Source organism: Benincasa hispida, chromosome 9 (assembly GCF_027475165.1).
Source record: "Benincasa hispida cultivar pf3 chromosome 9, pf3_genome.v1.1, whole genome shotgun sequence".
Lineage (NCBI taxonomy): Eukaryota > Viridiplantae > Streptophyta > Magnoliopsida > Cucurbitales > Cucurbitaceae > Benincasa > Benincasa hispida.
In genome coordinates, this window is record NC_143486.1 from 67,797,453 (window position 1) to 67,819,523 (window position 22,071).

The 22,071-nt window shown below is 31.6% G+C and overlaps 1 protein-coding gene and 1 pseudogene across 1 annotated transcript; both read left to right on the forward strand.

The window, feature by feature from the left end:
* Positions 1 to 594: 594 nt before the first annotated feature.
* LOC150034027 (uncharacterized) lies at positions 595 to 1,781 on the forward strand (annotated as a pseudogene).
* Positions 1,782 to 20,367: 18,586 nt separating this feature from the next.
* LOC150034028 (uncharacterized) lies at positions 20,368 to 21,389 on the forward strand. The gene has a single exon (XM_090317384.1). The coding sequence runs from the start codon at positions 20,668 to 20,670 to the stop codon at positions 21,232 to 21,234; it is 567 nt and encodes a 188-aa protein (XP_090173510.1). The 5' UTR covers positions 20,368 to 20,667; the 3' UTR covers positions 21,235 to 21,389.
* The last annotated feature ends 682 nt before the right edge of the window (positions 21,390 to 22,071 follow it).

Sequence of the window (22,071 nt, forward strand, 5' to 3'; positions counted from 1 at the left end):
ATTTCATTTCATTTTAGGATGAGATCTCAAAGAATAATACAGATCCATTGTGCCACAAATATCACTCTCCGAATGATATCTTAACACAAGCTTTGGGTACTCAAGAAAGGCACGGGTGTGTGCGTGGGGTTGATGGTTTTGTTGCTCCAACGGCTTACTTTCATACAGTGAAACGAAAATCAAAACATGGGAAGGATGAAAACAAGGAAATTGTAAGTGAGAATGAAGCACTTCGTCAACGTGTTAGAGAATTAGAAGCTCGTCTTCAAATGCCATCTTCTACAACATTTTATGGACATGGAAATTGATGAATGTATGATTTTTAGCAGATGAGATAGAATCTCAAGATAAACAAAAAGACAAGATGAAGACTGCATATGAAAAGAAACAGAAAGAGAAGATAAAGGTGGAGGAGATTAAGTCCCCAGAGAAACGAAAAGATAAGATAAAGGTGCATGTAAATTGTAACGTATAAGATTTGAAAATCTTTAAGATAGGTGACACTAACAAAATCAATTAAGTTCATCAAATGTCTAATTTTTCTGCTTTTTATACTTTTGTTGTTATGATTTTGCTGCATTAGGAGAATCTTCAATGGAAATGACTAAGAAAAAAGAAGTTAGAGACTCAACATCAGTTCTTCTGGTATCTTTGAAATCCATTCTTAGATATGCTGAGAAGGTGATGGCCAAAGAGTCTAGTATTTCTTTACAACTTCCAGTTGGACTTTTTGGAATGAATCGAAAGAGTTGTGTCCTGCAAGAGAACATAACTAACTTTTGTAACATGGATGAAGTCAAGACAATGACTTTGGTGGTTTACATGGCGTAAGTAATGTTATTACTTTTGTAGACTTCTATTCTGACGTTTCTTTCCAATTTTGGTCGTCTATATTTATGCTATAAATCTTTTGTAGGTACTTGCACTCATCCTTTATTGCTTCAAAGGAAAGTTCACAATACACTTTTGTAGATCCATTTCTCATTTCCTCTGGACATAACTCTCAGGAAGTTAAAACTCGAAACTTGTGTAGTAGACTGATGGTCTCAGAACCAAACCAAATAGTTTTTGCTTCTTTTAATCCTTGGTAAGTTAAAACACGTTTTGTTTTATTAATTTTCTTTAGCAATAAAAATACTAATTATATTTTATTAACTAGTGGTCATTGGGCACTACTTACTATAAATGCACATGATGATATTGTGTACTACCTAGACTTAATAAGGACAACATCACGAGTAGATATAAGATATATAATTAACATGTAAGTTAACCTTTCTCGTTTGTAGTATTTGTTTTAGAGTGTACTTTATTTTAGAATTTGTGGTTATTTTCTGACAAATAGGGCAATTGCAATGTTTCAATCTCAAAAGAATATTAAAAAAAAAGTCGGAAGCAAACCTTATGGAGAACAATAAAGGCAAGTATAAATTAACAATGACTACGTATTCATCATATTAAGTAGATATCTAGTGCGTAAAGATTACTTCATTCTTATTTACTGGTTTTTTTTTTCTGTAGTGTCCTCTACAAGTTGGGAGCACCGAATGTGGTTACTACGTCATGAGGTATATGAGGGATATTGTGACCAAAAGAAGCATTGTCATCTCAGATTTAGTATGTCATCGTTATTTCGACATTTCAAATAGCATAGGAAAAAATAGAATCCATTATAATATTTGGCTTTTATATTTATAGATTGATATAAGGAAACAGTACTCCAAATCGAGTTAGATGAGGCGTGAATAGAGTTGGCTGAATTTTTAGGTTGCTACATGTGATCGTTGTTGGTCATTTTGGATGTGTTTGTTTCGGCTGATCAATTTATGGGTTTATTTCATATCCATATAGGTTGATAAATTTCAGCTGACTGTTAGAATTATGTTCCTTAGGTTGTACTATTGACAATGTTAAAGAAGTTAAGTTTTAGAGATATTGGTGGTTTTTTTTTTATATATACGTTTGTCAATTTATGTATATTGTTTATTTGATTGATGAATGTATGTCATATATATACCAAATATGGTTGTTGGATTATAATACAGAGAAATAATAGGTAAAAACGTCAACATTATAGATTTTTCTTAAAAAATCACAAGTAAATTTCTTGACCTTTTTTAAATGTCAAGTTCACAAATTTTCTTGACGTTTTTTCCTTGTCAAGAATGCTCATATTCTCTACATTTCAAAAATGTCAACTGTCTATGTTCTTGACGTTTTTTAAATATTAAGTTCACAAAATTTCTTGACGTTTTTTCCTTGTCAAGAATGTCCATATTATTGACATTTCAAACATATCAAGTTTATGTGTTTCTTGACCTTTTTTTAAATGTAAATGTCACTTGTCTTGACATTTTTAAAACATCAAGAAAATCGACATTCTTGACACTAACTTCCTTGACGTTTTTTAAAAAAAAAAAGAAAAATCATTCTTGACATTTAAAAAACATCAAGAAATGCTGTTTTTGTAGTAGTGACAACCAACAAATCTCCAACAGTATTTTTCCCTAATATGGCAGCACATGTTTCTTTCAGATTTGAAGTTACTCGTATTTTCTATGTTGTTTTGGGAGACTGTTGTAGCTTGTTTTCTTTATGAAATCCACTCCCCCTTGATGTGAAAGTTCGCTCTCTTCCGCAACCCCTTCCTCTGTGGGTGCAGAAGGCTTGATTGCATGCAATTTGAGTTCCATGTGCTTGTTCTTCATCACTATTCAACTGTTGTTCATGCTTCATGTACTTTAAGCTCTAAGATGAATTGATTGTAAGTTGGATAGGGTGGCTTAGATGGCGTGGCCGTGCGAAAATCTTTATGTATTAATCCCAATTCCCTTGCTCACATAACTCCTTAAATTTTCAACTATATTCATTTAGAGTGGGGTTTCCTTTGTTTCAAGCTATGAAGCGCTTCATTCAAATGAATCTCATTTTCTGTCATAGCGAGTAATAGAGTTTCAAGAGACGATCAAACCTGTATTGTTGAGTTAATTTCTTTAAACATGGCTAAGATAGAGGTTAATAAGCCATCATTATTCATCCAAACTAGTTGGGAATTAGAAGCTTCATCGTTGCTTTCCTCTATTTCTTTGGCTGAATTTTGCTTTCCTTCGATTACATTTGTGTTTGTTGCAATTTTGCTTGAGAGAGAACTTGGATCATTACTTATAAGGTGAGCTTCAAGTCCCAGGTTTCGAATTAGAGGCAACATTTGAGATTTCCACAATAGGTAGTTAGAAAAAAATCGATTAGATAGAAACAAGGATTGAACCATTGATGGAAAAAGTTTGAATGGTATGTTGTTTTTCCATCTGGGCCATGAAGCAAGGTTGTAAGTGAAAAAGGATATAATCGGTACAGGTATAGTACAACACAATAAAGAAAAATGAGTTATAGGCTCTGTGACTGTGTCTTTCCTCTGATACCATATACAATTTGATCAGAAACTTATGGACAAAGAATAGCTAAAGTGCCGTTTGAATCGACTTCTTAAGTATTTATAAATACCTTTTTTCGCACTTATAAACACTTATTTAAAAATTTAGAAAGTCAATCCAATATTGGGTATTTCTCAAGTGGGTAAAAAAGTATATACATGTATACGTGGTACATAAGAGTCATTTACAAATAAGGAAAGTGTGCTAAACTTAAGGAGAAAACTACGCTTAACAAGCTGTCCAAACTTCAATTGTAGAGGATTTATTTGTCAACACTGATAAAATCTTTCAAATGAATTATAAGGAAACTCCAGCTACTGTCAAGGTTAGTTGGAAATCACAGATTAGGTATTAATCAACATTAAACTTCCTTTTAGCAAAAGGCTAAAAATAAGGAGTTAACTGTGCATTTTTAATTGCTCATTTTGTGGCTAGTGGTTGATGCTGATGTGTTTGTGTGAGGTTATTGGTGTTAAAGGTGGAGATGTCTAATAGGAAACACAAATAGAAATTGGTTGCTAGTAGAATGGACTCCTCCTCCGGCACGTTGCTGGAAGCTTAACACTGATGGGTCCTAGAGCGAGTTGAAGGGATGAGGGGCCTCAGGTGGATTATTTGAGACTCTCTAGCCTTCTGTTGGGTAGGTTTCACATGGTGGTGCACAAAAAATGCTAGATCAAAGTTCTGGAAGGTTTGACGATGTTAAAAGGCTGAGAACTATTAAAGACAAACTTTCTGTGCATTTATCCCCTTTTGGAGGTTGAGTCACATTCGTTGAAGTTGATTGAAATACTTAATAGGAATTGTTTGAATTTATTTGAGACGTTAAATGTTATTAAGGATATTCTTTTCCTTCCCTCAAGTGAAAGTTGTGAGGTATGCTTCTTGTAATAGAGTTTGCAATACGATTGTTCGGCCGTTACAATGATTGAGGTCTGGCTTTCTGAGTTTTTTTAGTTTCGCTTTCTCGGATGAGGTGTCAAAAGAATATTTTTGGGATGATTGATTCCCCTGGACAATGTGTCCTATGCTTTATCTAAGGACCTTGTACATCTAGTTTATTCTTAGTGTAATATATTTTTTTAGTAAAAGGATAGATTTTTTTTTTTTAAATATATAAAATACCTCTAAACTTTATAATTTGTGTCAAAAATACCTTAAACTTTGAAAAAAGAGTTAAAAAGAAATACATTTACCATTATTTGGGATGAAAACCGTTAATGTTTTATTTAAAAATTACATCTGAACCTTCAAAAGTATCACAAATATCTGTAATTCTTAAAAAAATAAAAAATAAAAAGAACACTCATGAACAAAAATCATTAATATCTCATAAAAAAAACTTCTAAAATTTCAAAAAATAAAATAAAATAAAATGCTCATGTCATTAGTATAATTATCAATTTATTTGAAACTTTCTAATGTTAGAAAATAACCAATTTTAAAATCAATTATATAGATGTCATCATTTTTTATATAGATACTCTCTTTTTTTTTTCTCTTATTTATTTAATTCTTATAATAATTTTTTCAACAACCAACAAAAATCATAATTTCAAATCATACCCAAAACCAACTAATTGGGCCCAAGGGTCATGCTCATGGATCAACCAAGCCCAAGTCCAACTAATTGGGCTCAAGGGCTAGACCAATAGACCAACCAAGCTCAAACCCACGAAGCCCATTTGAGAACTCTATAAATAGAGAAGTTCTTTCATTTGTGGATGAGCATTTTCTACTTCACAGAGCTCAGAAAGGAGAATTCATCAACAAGCTGAAACTGCATTCCTAATGACCCTTGAATACACAAAGACTCTTCCAAACGTTCGGTGTTTTTCTTCTTCAAGTCAAGCACATTCACCCTCTTCCAAGATTTCTACTTCAAGAACGTTCGGTGCTTTTCTTCTTCAAGTCAAGCACATTCACTCAACTGAGAGAGAATCAGGGGATCAAGTATTAAAGATCAAACCACATCGCATCAAATCAACTTCAACATCAATACCAACTCAAGTTCAACTCCACGAAACACGTTTCTCCGGAAACCTCGTATGAACAATATCAAAACAATAACTAATCAAATACAAAAAAGAAAAAAAAAAGAATTATTTAGCAATTAACACACACTTAACTAGTAACGTGCAACCTTGTTAAAACATTTAAATCTTAAAGTCCATTTGATTATTTATTTTCTTTTTGTTATAGTTTATATACCTAAATTGAAGTGAGTAGTTTTATTTATTTATCATATTTAGATAAACAAATATCGTCTATATACATTAATTAAAGTGAGTGATTTTATTTATTTATTATAGGTTTAAATCGTATTTTGGTTCTTGAACTTTGAACAATGTTCTATTTTGATCCCTAAATTTTTAAAAATGTTTGTTTTAATCCCTGAATTTGAATATTGTTTTATTTTGGTTCCTAGACTTTAAAAATTGTTCGTTTTAGTCCCTGGATTTCTAAAAATTACTTATTTTGGTCCCTGCTATATTAAAATTTTGTTAACTCTTTAACAAAATAGCAAGATGATTTATATTTTTGGATGACTAGGCTACCAAATAAGTTAGCTACACTAAAAATTCTAGAGTTTCAATTTTGAATAAGGTGGTAAAGCAAGAGAATTTAATGACATTTTTAGTTCAAAATTTTGGTTCTTCAGTATTTTGGCATGTTGATTGTTGACATTTTACTTCACCTTCGACTTGCTTAATATGTTCCAAAAATACGAGCTCCCTCATATTTTTGTTGAAGAGTTAACATAATTTTAATAGTATGACTAAAATATACACTTTTTAAAAGTTTAGTACTAAAATAGTATATATTTAGATAGACAAATGTCAAAGAGTTAACCAAGAGAATGGAGAAAAAAAAAAAGAAAAGAAAATGGAGAAGTGAGTGATTATTAATGATTTCTGCTCATATACCACAAAAAGTATTTTATAACATTGTTTAAGTTTAATGCTATTTTTGCAATTTTGAAAATTTTAGTGTTATTTTTTTCACAAAGTACTAATAAATTTCACCTAAAATTAGTGATAAATATTTTCGAATTCTTTTTAGAAATTTAAGAGTATTTTGGGAACTAAAAGTCTATTTTTACCTAAAGTACAAAGTTTGGTAAAATTTAATTTTTTTAAAACCCTTTTTAATGATGTTGTCACGGGAAATGCCTGTGGCTGAAAATAAATAAAGTGAATATAAAATAAAGCCGACCAAGAGGTTTTATAATTTTTATTTAAATGGAAGCGATTGATGACCTTTGTGTATGTCAGGAATCATTGAAAAGTTTTTATTAAAAGTTGTGATCAGTTTTTTTTCCCTTACAAACAAGCAACTCCCTATTTTGTCTTTCCTAATTTCCCTTTCCTTTCCCTTTTGATTTTTTTATACGACGTTGACTTTGCCTATAAAACGACGTCGGCCAAGCCCACCGACTATGTCAGTCTAATTAGTTAAACTAAAATATTCATCATATATGCACAAAATATTAAGATATTTTCAGTTTTCACCACCAAATATCAATCACAAGAACTTATTGGTTTCTTTTTTAGATGTATCAATTTATATTAATAAAACTTTTTTCTAAAAAATGTAGTATAACTTTCAATTGTTGCACAGTGACGTTGTTATTAAGATGGTTTTTTCTTTTTATATGTATGATCATTCGAATATGTATACTTTAACTAATCTTATCTAACAATTTATCGGATCCTATAACATTTGAGTATCAAAAAAATTCATTATATATTAAATTTTAAATAGATGGTCACCATAGATTAAATTCATGATTTCTTAATATTAATATAGTAGTTTATTGGTATATATTTTATACCATTAACATTGGGTCATAAATTTATTGAAAAAATTGTAAAAATTATATGTTAAAAAAATATAGGGGCGTTTCTAATTAATAGTGATTAAAAATTCATATTTTAATAATTAGGTTTATTGAGAGAGGGAAAAAACAGATTAAAAATAATGGGTATAAACAAGAAAAAAATGTTATAAATCAATGGTTGAAAATGGAAAAGAGGACAAGAAAAGATAATTATATTGCTCGTCTCATATGGCAATGATTATTGTATTCTTTTAAGAAAGAAAGAAAGAATTATTATTCTAAGTTTTTCCTATTTTTTCATGACAACGTAGTGGGCTTTATTTTTTATTTTTCTTTTTTGGCAAAAGTTTTATCCGTGTTACCATATTTTATACCTTAATTGATGTATTATGCATATATTTAAGTTATAGATTAGAAAATTTGGATATCATTCTTTTGTATAAATTCCTTATGTAAATCTCAAGTCAATGAGACGAAACCCCAAGAATTGACCAAGGCAGATCCATCAACAGCCAAATGATGGAGTAAAAAAGAAATGTAAAATTTTTTAGTAGTCTATTTCCCTTGGAATGAGGAATCCCCTTAATTAAAATTAATAAGGAGTATCTTGGAATTCATAAGGGATTTACTTGTCTTTGTATCGTTCCATTCGATCTTTTAGGTCCCTACTTCACCTCAACGGTTATGCCACGATGTCTTTAAAGCCTACATGCGTTGGATATTAATTTTACAAACTGCGAGTTTTATGACATACATCCCAACAAACTCCTACTTAGACTAAAAACTCCAGTGAGTTTACATATATATATAAATATATACAATGTTGAGTATGAAAGAATAAATACAATAAACTAGAGTATCTATATACCCAAGGATTCTCCCACTTGCCCTAGATTTATGAAGCTCAAGTTAGGGTTGATACCATGAATCTCGTAGGGTCTTATAGTTTGTAATTGTACTGTATAAACATCTTATTTATTTAATAAAATATGTGATGTTTTATTCAACATTTAGTTGCATTAATCCACAAATCAATAAACTAACATCCAAGATTGTCTTATAGCTTAAACATATATGTAGAGACACACGGATGAATCATGTTTAAGTGATAATCTAAATGGTCTGTACTAGATGGATAAGGCTGGATACCTTATCTTGGTGACACTACGAGTAGGACTCGATTTGTAGATGTTACAATTGTTGTAAAGTGCTACAAATGATCTGATCCTGATCATTCATGTGGAAACATGTGAGCGGGGGTATTCTATACAAAGGAGTTTGTATAAGACCGGACCATGAAATGTTTAATCTCATTATATAACGTCGTTCATAATAGAAACTTACATTTCATCAGGATAACCATAGGTAACAGGACCTAAATCCTGAGTAAGTTGTGAACTCCTTAAGTACCATTAATCCCTCTAATGAACAATAAGTCATAGTTCAACTATGACCAAATCCCTCTTGGGCCAAGAAAGGGTGTGGCACCACATTATTCAAGTCCTAGAATCAGCCCTTAAGGGAGTAATTTATCTACTTACCCCAACATCAGGGAAGGAGTGAATTTCGTCTTATGTAGTTGTGCTCCCAACTCTCCAATCAGACGAATCCCCAAAATGGTTGGCTTATTGAGTCGACAATCTGGTCACTCTCCCATACAAATCAAAGGATCGCCTTCATAGGCAAGAGTTCACAACTCACTTAGGATTCAAGTCACATCACCTATGGTCATCCTAATGAAATGTAAGTCTCTATTATTAATGGTGTTATATAATGAAATTAGTCATTTCATGGTCCGGTCTTATATAAACTCCTTTGTATAGAATACCATCACTCATATGTCTCCACATGAATGATCAAGATCAGATCATTTGTAGCACTTTATAACAATTGTAACATCTACAAACGGATCGTATTCGTATTGTCACCAGGATAACGTACCAAGTCTTATCCATCTACTACAGATCATATAGGTTATCACTTAAACATGATCCACTTGTATGTCTCTACATACATGTTTAAGCTACAAAAGATAACCTTGTATGTTAGTTTATTGGTACGTGGGTTAATGATACTAAATGTCAGATAAAATATTTCATATTTTATTAAGTAAATAAAATGTTTGTACATTACCATTACAAACTACAGGACCCACGAGATTTAGGGCATCAACCCCAACAATCTCCAACTATCTAGCCGGTCTTACTCCTAAAATTTGAGGCTTATTAAGCGACGATATTGAGTCACTCTCACCCATGCAAATTAAAGAATAATCCTGAATAAACAAAAGTTCATAATTAGCTCAAGATTGAGATTGAGCTACCTTAGGTCATCGAATTGAAATAGTCAGTTTTAACAATAAACGGTCCTTATAAAGAAAAGTGACTATTTTGTGATCTAGTCTTATGCAAACATATTTTGCTTAGGATTCCCCCACTCACATGTCTCCACATGAACGACTTTGAGATCACATCATTTGTATTAATATATAAAGCGGGTTGCATCCATAGTGTCCCCAGGATAAGGTTCCCAACCCTTTTCATATACTTATAGACCATTTTTACTATATATTCAAACTTGATCCTCTTTTATGTCTCCATATAAAGTTTAAGTATTCATGTTATAACCATGGGTTCATTTAGTTTATTGGATTTAAGTTTTACAAGTGCAATTTACATATTCAATAACAGCTTAATTGAATAAACCTCAATAACATTTTTATTGTAAATAGAATATGTTTAATTTTAAAATTGCGAGCTTTAGGATATAGAACCCAACACCCTTTCTGCCTCTCTCTCACAACCGTTGTTCGCCCACATCCATCTTCCGCCCTCTACCATCCGCCCTCCACCCATGTCCACCCTTCGCCGTCTGCTCCATTGTGCACCGTACTTCCTACCGCCAACGACTAAAGGTAACGTTTTGCTTTTCAATATATGAGACTGTGCTCCATAGATCTAGTAATTTATTTAAATGTATGCATCAAACGCTAGAGTTTTGATCTATTTTGGTTGAAATGTTGAGAGATCTAGTGTGTGAAGTTTGTTTTCTCTATGATTTGAATTGTTTATCTTTTTATGATTTAATATTATAAGTTGGACTGAAGATTTGGGCTATAGTTGGTTTTTTTATTTAAAAGAAAATTTTTGGAATGTTATTGTATTTGAGTTTGGACTGCATGTGTAACTTTATTATTTTTGTTTTAGAAAAAAACAAACCTTTTGGACTGGTCATAAAATAGAGTTTGGATTATCTTTTGAACTGATGTTGGATTGGGCTGTTAATATTAATGTATTAAGTTAGACTTTTTTTTTTTGTCAACTATAGCAGTTGTAAATATTTGAGTAAATATGTTTATGCGTCTTGAAGATTTGGTCATTCTTGAACCTGGAAATGATGGGGACAATGATATTAACGTAGAACTTGATAAATTATTTGGAAACGATAGAAGTGCATAACATGATCTTAAGTTGGTACTGTTAGAGATGTTCGCCCAAATAGATTGGGATATTATTAATTCAATTTGTGAACGAGGGTCAACATTGGAGGAAAGGAGTAAATGTATAGATAATTCTAGTTTAATATAAAAAGGAATGTTATTTGACACTAAAGAAGATCTACAACTGACCAACAAAAAATATTGCGTGACAGAACACTATGAGATTGTCGTAGTAGAATCAAACCAAGATATTTGGTATGTAATATGAAAATAGTGGAATGATGGTTTTGATTGGAGTTACGAGCATGTTAGCGTAAAACTCATAGGATGTTTAAAATTACTAAACTCAAAGGCGAGCACTCATATTTGTACTTAGAATTGACACAAGATCATTCACAACTTGATTTGTTTATGAGTATTGAAATCCAAAATATGGTAACAGCTTATCTTAGAGTTCCCGTGGCCTTACTCTAAGAACCAATTAGAAAAACAATATGGGTATAATGTTAATTATAGACATGTGTGGCAAGAAAGAGAAAAATATTGATTGTTGTGTTTGGTGATTGGAAAAAAAATCATATTCAGAGTTGTCGCATTGGTTGAGTGTTGTTGTGCATTACAATCCTAGAACACGATCGGATTGATATTTTCTTCCATCTAGTGTACTAGGTACGACTAGTTTTCTGGTCTTTCAGTCCTATAAGATAAGGGTTCAAATATTATAGACCATTATTGCAGATTGATGGAACTCATCTCTATTGAAAGTATAAAGGGAAATTATTGACCATCTTATCTATTGATGCAAATGGGCATATATTTCCTCTTCATTTTGCTATTGTTGAAGGAGAAAATTCATCCAATTGGTCATGGTTTTTTTGGGCATTGCATGAATATGTTACCCAACGAGATGATATTTCTTTGATTTTTTATAGACATAAAGACATTCTTGCTGCAATTAACAATAAGGAAATATGTTGGAGTGAACCTAGAGCGTACCATCAATATTGTCTTCATCATGTTGCTAGTAATTTCAATATGAAATACAAATCGAAGCAACTAAAAGATTTGTTGTTTAAAGTAGGAAATCAACACCAAAGGCACAAGTTCATTAGGTGCATGAAAAAGTTGAAGCAACTGAACCCTGAGTAAGAATATTTTTCTGACATTGACTTGAAAAAATGGACACAATCACATGATGGTGGGTATCGCTATGGGTGGATAACATGAAGGAAATCAGACACGATTTCCATGAGCAGCGGAATGATCATTCCAAATTCCATTGAAAATTGAACATATACAATTACAGTACAAGAACAGAAACAAACAGGTCATACACAACAATAAATTACAGCATGCTTACAAGAGAATCAAGGGATAGAGTATGCATACTTTTGAAGAAACATTCTTCAAACTCCCTTGATCAATCTCCAAGCGTCCACAGCAACACAACCTTCGAACGCAACAATCGGTGCACAGCACAAACACAATGAACACCACACGAGCAACAGGAACAGCTAAAAGCTTTTCAAACACAATCGAGTTGAGTGAGGACACCACCACAATGGTTACCTTGGTATTCTCGATGTGAGAATCCAGGAGCTGTGGGCTCTGTATGAACTTAGCTTGATGAAGAGGTAGGAGGACAACGATTGTTTAGACGATCGAGCAGTAGGGGATAGGAAGCTATATATCGTATAGACAATGTGCTCGATCATTTAGTAAATGACAGCCTATCGTATAGACAATGCCACACGATCGTTTAGCTACGATCAGCTGATGAACTATCGTGTAGTCAAACTCCACGATTGTCTAGTCTCTGTATAGCTTTCGCTTAGTGAAACACTTTCACTTGATAGCTTTCACCGTGAGTTCTTTCCGAATCAAGTAACTTTCTAAATTTAGGAAAACGTTTTTCCTTTTATCTCACGGTTACCATAAAACCACCAATAACCTCCCACTCAAACGGTTATTAGAGAAAAAGATTTAATTATCAAATAATTAATATTATTATAAATAAATATGATAACCAACTTACCATATTATATTTATAACTTATAGTTTTAATATTTCATCTCATGAAACATACAAACCATAGTTCTTTTTCTATTTTATGGTACTTAATGTAAATCATATTTACATTAATCCTCCACTTAATGTATCTCATACATCACACCAATTATATCATATATAATTGAATTTCTTCATGTTAATTTGAACACTTCAAACGAACCCCAAGAACTAATTCTCAACTTGATCCATTGATCTACCAAGGTGACCTTATGGACCTATAGCTTGAAACTCCAACGATATGTGAATAACTGACTAAACTCTTTAGTCACGAGATCCACCATCCATTAACTATCGGGCACTCCACTAAAGACCAACTACTGCACTCTCCTCACTACAGATATATTTTTGTGTCCATATCAACTAATCAATAGTGCAATAATCCTTCACAGGTCGCTCGTAAGTATAGTTGAGCCAATTTACCGTTTTTTCCCTATAGTTACATCTAACTTCTTAAGTTAAGTACATTAAAAATATTTTCCCCTATAGGGAAGGAGTGAATTCCGCCTTGTGTAACTGAGTTCCCAGCTCCCCAATTAGAAAAATCCCCAAAAATGTAGGTTTGTTAAGTTGGCAATATAGCCACTCTCACCCATACTAATCAAATAACCATCAAAACACTCAGAATTAAGGTCATGTCACCTTTGATCATTTAAGTGAGATGTAAGACTCAAGTATCAATGGTGTTATATAAAGAGACTAATCATCTCGTGGTCAAGGTTTTATACAAACTCTTTATATAGGACACCCCCGCTCGCATGTCTCCACATGAATGGTCAGGATTAGACCATTTATAGTAGTTCACAACATTTTTAAACCTCTACAAAGCGGGTTGTATCCGTAGTGTCACCAGGATAAGGTATCCCTCCTTAATCCTTATACTATAGACCTTTTAGGTTATTACTTAAGGCATGATCCACTTGTATATCTCATGTACATGCTTAAGTTTACATATAATAACCATAGATCTTTGTTTATTGGATATGAGTAAATACAAATAAAATAACTCTTATTTTATTAACAACAATGTGTACAAAGTTTACAAATTATGAGACTCCGGGAGAATTATGACACCAATCCCAACATAACAAGCAATGTAGTTGAATGCATGAATGGGGTTTCCAAAGGTGCTAGAATGTTACCGATTACTTCTTTGGTTAGGCTAACATTCTATCACACAATACTATATTTTGAATGTCGAAGACAAGAGATAAGCGAAGCACTTGACTGTGGGGACATATATACAGAATATGCCATGAGAAAGCTTAAGAGGTGGGAAAAATGAGCATCTACATGCACAGTGACATCTATTGACAGGGAAACCCAAACTTTTGAAGTACAAACTGGCATAAGTATGATTTCTCACTCTAAAGGCCAACATACACAAGTTGTGAGCTTGAAAGAAGAAGCTTTTTCTCGTGATAAATGACAGTCATTCAAGATTTCATGCTCTCATGTAATTTCAGTTTGTAATTACATGTGTTTGACATATCTACCTCTTATTGATGAATGATACAAATTGTCCCATTTCAAGCAATGTTATGAAGGTCGCTTTTATTTAATACAACATCCAGATTGTTGGTTAGAATTATCATCTACAGAAGTTTGTCCCAATGTAGACTTATTAAAAGAACATAGTCGCCCAAAAAGTACCTAAAATCATAATGAAATGGGTTGGAGAGAGGCTAGCCAAAAAGTTCGATGTACAATTTGCAAAGGAAAAGGACATAACAAGTATACTTTTCCACAACGTACATTAGGTGCTTCCTCTTCGAGACATTGATGACTTTGTTATATAATGGACTTTTTTATGCAATGAAATTTTTTTATGTAATGAACTTTTTTATGTAAATGATTTTTTTATGTAATGTATTTTACTATGTAATTGAATTTTCTATGTAATGGACTTTTTATGTAATTGAAATTGTTATATAATGGATTTTATTATATAATTTGAATTTTTTATATAATAGATTTGTTTATGTAATGGACTTTGACTATTGATATGTGTTTATAATCTTTCAATGTTGGTGCATCATGAATCCTAGTCCTTCTAATCATGTGCAGCTATATCAATAAAATACTCATTGTTCACAATCAATATGGGATAGTTCTTCTACTGTAGTTTTATGTTGTTGGAGAAGTGAGGCATCTGCACAATGTACTATCCCGTTTGATCCACGTATTATGTCTTACGTACAATTGATTGGTTTTCTTGGGGTTGCACAGATTGGATTTATCCAACTGGATTGGCACCTCATTACTGCTTTAGTATAGCGTTGGAGACCAAAAACCCACACAATTCACATGCTTTATAGGAAATGAATAATTACATTGTAGGATGTTGTAATTCAGTTTGGATTATAAGTGGACGAAGAACCTTTAACATGTTGATTGCAATATGATTAGAAAACTTTTTGTGATGATCTTTTAGGCATTCAACCAGATGATTTGAAAGGATCAAGATTGAGTGTTTTGTGGTTAGCGTCCCAATTTCCAGAGTTGTCTCTTGATGTCAACGACATCACCGTCTAGAGGTATGCACGAGCATACATTATGCAGCTTATTGGAAGATTTTTGTTCGCTGACAGGTCGAAAACTTTTCATCTTATGTTTCTTCTACTGTTATCTGATTTCGAGCATGCTGGTATGTAATCGTGGGGTGGTGCCTGTCCTGTACGTTTTATAGATAACTATGTCGGGCTACTAATGTACAAGCATTGAAAATAGCAGGGCCACTGATACTGCTACAAGTATGGACTTATGAAAGATTTAAAATTTTAGCACCGCAAGTCTAGTTACAGGCTCCAGATCATCGTTCACTCAATGCCAAGTATTATTTTATTTATATATTTATTTCATTATCACTTCATGTAACAAAATAAATTAATTGTATTTTTAAAAAAATTAGATGGAGTGGTGTATCAGTTGCCTCTGAACAGTCAACAAATATATTGCTAGTACACCGACAAATATTTGACCAACTAACACACAATCAGGTAACAAATAAATATACAAAAAGGAATGTTATTTGACATTAAATATTACATATTTTTTGGGTGTCTAATTATTACATATTTTTTTCAGATTAATTGGACGCCATACACGTAAGATATTTGGCCATTACTGCATGATTATTATTGTGATGGTCAAGATATTTGATTGATCGTTAGCCCTCTTATATGCTTCTATATAGTAGAGCGGCATCAAGTAAATCGTGTGTTGTGACAGTTCGGTATGCAACAAACGACAATTTCATTGTGCTATACACTTCCGACACTACATCAGATTGATTTGAGAGGTAAGCATGACAAAGACTAGTATGGAATTCATGCATAATATATATCGTACTGGTGTGCACGTCATGATCGTTGTGTAGAGAGAGAAATAAAAAATGAACTAGCTATATCAGATGACTATTTTTTTGGTACAATTCAATCACAAGACGATTTGTCACACCTGACGACGCTTACTATTGCTACATTGTAAGAGTTTTATTATCTTACGTTTCCCAGATGTATGATATGAACATTATTTAGTAATTTTTTCATCATACACGATAATTTTATCCAATATGTACAACAATACTCAATATGACACAATTTACCAGAGTTGGGTTCAATGTGTGGCCAAACCTTGAAAAATGTAGAAAGTATATTCAGCAGATAAGACGACTTAATGTTGCTGACACTAATCGAAGATGTATTCTTCGTAAACAACGACAACAAGGCGAATCTAATCTAGAGACACATGAAGACGGCCACTCTGTGGAAAACTGATTGACTTGTAACTCAAACTTTTAACTTCACGTGAACTTCTATTTTAAAATTAATGACCTAATGAAATTACATTTTATCATGAGACACTGAATCTAGTAAGTGAGTATGATATAAAAGATAAAAAACAAAACAAGTAAAGAAAAAAAATTGTTAGGTAAAATCTAAAATAAAAATACTAAAATCGTGGACCTCGTCCACGAGTTTAGTCCTTTGACCAAGTCCACATGGCTGACATGGTAGTCACCTAGGATGCTGACTGGATTAAATCATAATCGTGTAGCACGTACACATTTAACCTCTCCCTTCAAAACTATTTTATTTTTGTTAATACTTCTCCCTTCAATCCCACCTTTGAAAATTTTATTTTTGTCATGACTTCTAAAAGTCACATTATTCTTGAATTAACCTTATATATATTAAAAAAGATTAAATGGGTAGGTGGGGACGAAGACTACCCTGAATAAATAATCACCAATATTTTCGTTTTTTTAACCACAGTCCAAGCCTTTGAGGTGACTGAACCCAATAAAAATAAAAATAAAAAATTGCTCTAACTGTGCAAATGGTTTAAAAAATTACCACATTTTTGCTAATATTAAAAATATATTCCTAGTTATTTTACTCTTAATCCATAGAAATTTGGCCCTAAAATATTTACAAAGGTTAAAATTTGACCTCAAACTTAAAATAATTATAGAAATTGGACTCCAAATGATAAAAATTGAATTCTTAAACTTATACAATTGTTACAATTTCTATAATTATATAAATTTGAGGGTTTAATTTTAACACTTGTATAAATTTGAGTGCTCAATTTTTACAATTGAAAGTGTTGATGTCAAATTTTGGATAGGAGAAAACTCACCTAATCTTCATGTGACAAGAAAGGTAAATTTTTAATTTGAGTAAGAGATAACCCACAAAACGGAAAAAAAAAAAAAAAAAAAAAAATGACTCCAATGGATCAAAACTATAAATAGAGGAGAAGTTAGAAGTTTAAGTTCTAGATCCTTAATCAAGATATCTCATATGAAGTTATAATAATGTAATTATATGGAGAATGAGATGGAGTTTACTTTTTTATCTTATAATAAGGATGAAATGGATATTTCTTTATTCTAATAAGTTAGAATTAGATATGATAAGATAATTGATCAGCAGACACTTGGACTTATTTAAATCAAGTCCACTCTATCTTATATTTATCTTTCTTGAGTTTTAATCTATTTCATCACGTTCAAATTCACCTTCAATCGAAAGTTTTAGGATATAATTGCAACTACTAAATTGGTAGTTTTTGCAATATGTTAAAAAAAAATCATAATTTATTGTGAGGGAAAGACGTGTATGGTTAGAAATTGGAGCGTGTGACTCGCCAGGGAGTAGCCCAAAGAAGATTGTATCAACGGTCAAAATCTGCTCAAACGTCAATTTTAAGCAAAAAGGAAATCTAACGGTCTAAATTAAATAGACGGCAGCCGCCCTCCAAAATCCCCCATCTTGGTTACGCCAGGACCGGGGCACGATTTGGTCGGTGAATTTTCATATGATTGCGACGTTTTGAGATTATAAAATAATAAATAATAAATGTTTTAAAATAATATACCTCTTCCTTCCTATAGTTTATTTCAATGGATTTAAATTTTATTTTGGTCATTGAATTTTGAATAATATTTTTTTTAGTCTTTAACTTTTTAAAAATATTCATTTTAGTCTTTAAATTTTAATATTATTTTATTTGATTCCTAAACTTTTAAAAATATTCATTTGAGTCTCTGAACTTTTAATAAATGCTTATTTTGGTCCCACTCATATTAAGATTTTGTTGACTCTTTATCAAAATAACAAGATAACTTGTATTTTTTGATGATTGGACTACCAAATAAGCTAGCTATGCTAAAAAATCTAGTGTTTTAATTTTAAATAAGACAACAAGGTAGGAGAATTCAAAAGATAATTTTAGTTCAAAATTTTGGGCGTTCATTACTTTGGCATGTTGGTTGTTGAGATTTCACTATTTTGACAGATTGGTTGTTAACATTTTACTTCAACACTTCATCTTGCTTAATCCATCTAAAACCTAGTCATAAAGAAAACCAAGCTTCCTCACATTTTGGTTGAAGAGTTAACATAATTTTAATGGTAGGGACTTAAATAGACACTTTTTAAAAGTTTAGGGACTAAAACGAGCATTTTTTAAAATTTAGGGATCAAAATAGAACCATATTTAAAATTTAGAAGCTAAAATAGGATTTAAACCTATATAAATATATGGGTGTCCAAAGATTTTTTTTAAATATTAATAATTTATGATTTTCTCATAAAATTCTACTTCAAAGAAGCTATATTATTATGTTTCTAGAGTGCACTTTAAAGCTGTGATGAACGAATAACGATGGACTGATTTTTCTTTTTAATAATCTCACCCAACAATTTTTTGAAAAGAAAATCACGTGATAAACAAGAGAGAATATTTGAACAAAGGATACATAAAGGAAATTTTCAATTAAATAGGAATTAAATTCACACAATATGCCAAAGTGGATTAATTGACATGTTCTTTCTTATCGTTTTTATACTAAAAAAATAATAATAAGTGAAATTTCAAATAAACATATTAAATTGACAATAATTTTTTATTAACTAAAAACATTATTTTTTTTTTTTTTGCCAATAACTGAAAACAATATATTATTTGTTCAATTTTAATATATATATATACATGATATTTAAAAATCTAAAATTGAATTACACTCCTACATTTTGTGAGGTATAAATTTAAACCATAAACTTTCCATTTAGACTAATGATGTAAAGTTATTTTTTAATTGTTTTTATTTAAAATAATTCAAAACTTCCTAAATAAAAGTGCTCTCCCAAAATCTAATAAAAGCAGCTAAAGTTGTAATTACACAATTCTTTATAAATAAGTAGGAATAACAGAAGATGGAAAAGCACACTACATATTTATGGTTACAAAATTTATCTCTCTAATTCATGTTTTTTTTTTTTAAGAATCTTTCTAATTTAAGTTAACCCCTATATTTACAGGGAAAAAAATGGTACAATTGTAAGAGTTACGCATTTAAATGGATTTATAACGTAATTTATGAAACTTCATGAACTTTAATAGAACGATTAATTTTATTAGCCATATAAACTATTATTTTTTCCTACAAATTAAAACAAACATATAAAATAATTATCGGTTTCTCTTCATTTTAAAAATTAATTAAATAACAAATAATGTAAAACATGTACAATAAATTAATATTTTTAGTTCTGGTAGAGGTTGAAGCTAGATTCAAACCTCCTAAATATGAAAGAAGTTTTCCATTTCATGCCCATTCTAAATCAAATCTTCAAACTCTAAGAAATATCTTATGTGATCTCACAATCTTTAAAACATATATTTTGAAAAGTAATTTCGTATTAAAAAATAACCATCTAAAAATAGATGCACCAAAATAATTAAACTATATTACAATTTATTTAAAATTTTAAAAATATTGAGATTAATAAGTGCTTGATTCAAATCTTCCATCCCAATTTGTATGATTAAAAAAAAAATGAAAAAATGGTTTTGGAAAAAATTTATATATAAAAGGATAATACTTGGGTGCATCTAGAGCATCAGCTATCTTTGTGGATCATTTTTCATCACTTACATCTAAAAAATATTAAAATATTTTAAAAAAGGAAAAAAAAAGTAAGATTTATTAGATAAAAAAAATGATGGAACAATTTAGTTAAAATGCATAAAAATAAATAATGTTCGGATGCGCCCGACTATTTTTCTTATATAAAAGGATATACGAGAGAGGCGAATCCAAACCCATCGCGTTGGGTTTCCACTTTCTGGGTTCTGCAGGCGTATTGCTCAGTTCCTACTCGTTGCGCTCCCATGGTTTTTTTGTCCTTAAAAGGAGCAAAAAAAAAATAATTACCATTTTCCATTTTCCACCTTACGTTTGTAAAAAGTCTCAATCTGATCTTTATTTTCCTAAGAAACTCCCCTACAAAATTTCACTTTTTTTTTTGGTTTGTTAATTATTAATCTCAAAATTTCAATTCTGAAGCCCGTAAGTTGAATTTTATATTAATTTCATGGCCGATCCCTATTTTCTAGATCGACCGGCTTCCTCCGGCCACAACCCCACCAGAATTTCAAATAATTTTCACCTTGAAAATTTCGCCGTCTCCGGTTACACCCACGGCGGACTTTTACAAACGCCGCCGCGATTCCTCTCAGCTCCGTCATTTCACAGCCATCAATTTTACCCTTTCATCCAACAAAAACAACCACCGCCTCTCCACCCGCCGGCGCTTCCGAGTACTCTACGGCCCCACCGCTCTCTTCCTTCTCAACCCCGATCCCACTCTCTTAAGAAATCCAAATCCACAAAAAGAGACAAAGACTCGGCGGCGGTGGTTGATCGGAGGATTCCTTCTAGAACCTTCTCGTCGGCGCCGGGGAAGAGGGTGATCAGAGTAGAGGAATTGGAGAAATTATCGGGGTGTTTTTTTGCTGTTATTTCTCCACCGCCCAGCAGCTTGCCGCTGCCCAAATTTTCTCTGAGGCCGGCGAAGCTTAATTGTAATGTGGAGGCTGCCGGAGCCGATGCCGGAGCCGCCGCTGCAGACGATCTGCGGCGACTTCTTCACCTTCGTTGAAGCTGTGTCTCTGTGTTATTAATGAATTGGTGTAAGTTTGTTCTGTGTGTGTTGGGAATGGCTTTTCTTCATGCATTGTTTTTTTTTTTCTCTGACATGAAGAACTCTAATACCCAATATATTAATTAAACCTTAATATAAAATAATTATCTTAATGTTTTTTTTTGTTTTGTTTTGTTCAGTATGATTTTTTTTTCTTTTTTCTTTTGTTCAGTAGTTTTTTTCTCTCCTTTTTTCATGTATATTTGGAAGTATATGGAAAATTAAAATTTGTGAAAGTTATTATTATTTGATGTTAGTGGTTCATCAAGGAAATAAATTATGTGATTTTTTTTTTTAGAAATATATGTGATTACTGACTAATCATCCATTAGTAAAATTTTTTAAAATAATATGATGTGTCTCCTAATATAATCTTTAAACCAAGTAGATGTTGACAATTAAATATAGTTTGTTGATTCCGAAATTTGGACTAGGGCAACCCCAACAAATTTGTTTGTATAGAAAAAGTTGCAAAATAGGGTTAAATTGCACATCAATGTGGCAAATGTCACTCACTCCTATATTTCGATCCATAAATGAATAAAAAAAAGACTATTAAGCTTTAATGAAGCGAGTGGAATAATTTTTTGGGCTTAGGGTGTTCCTTCCTTTTTCATTGGTGTAGGCGATACAAAGAGGTTTGTGAATTAATTATTATTTGTTCTCTTTTGAGTTTCATAGACTCTAATACCACATTAGATAATAGAAAAATTGGAAGAAATAGTAAAATGGGGAGTGTTTTTTTATTTTTGTCAAAACATGGAAATAATAAGACTTTTAACAAAACCATATCAT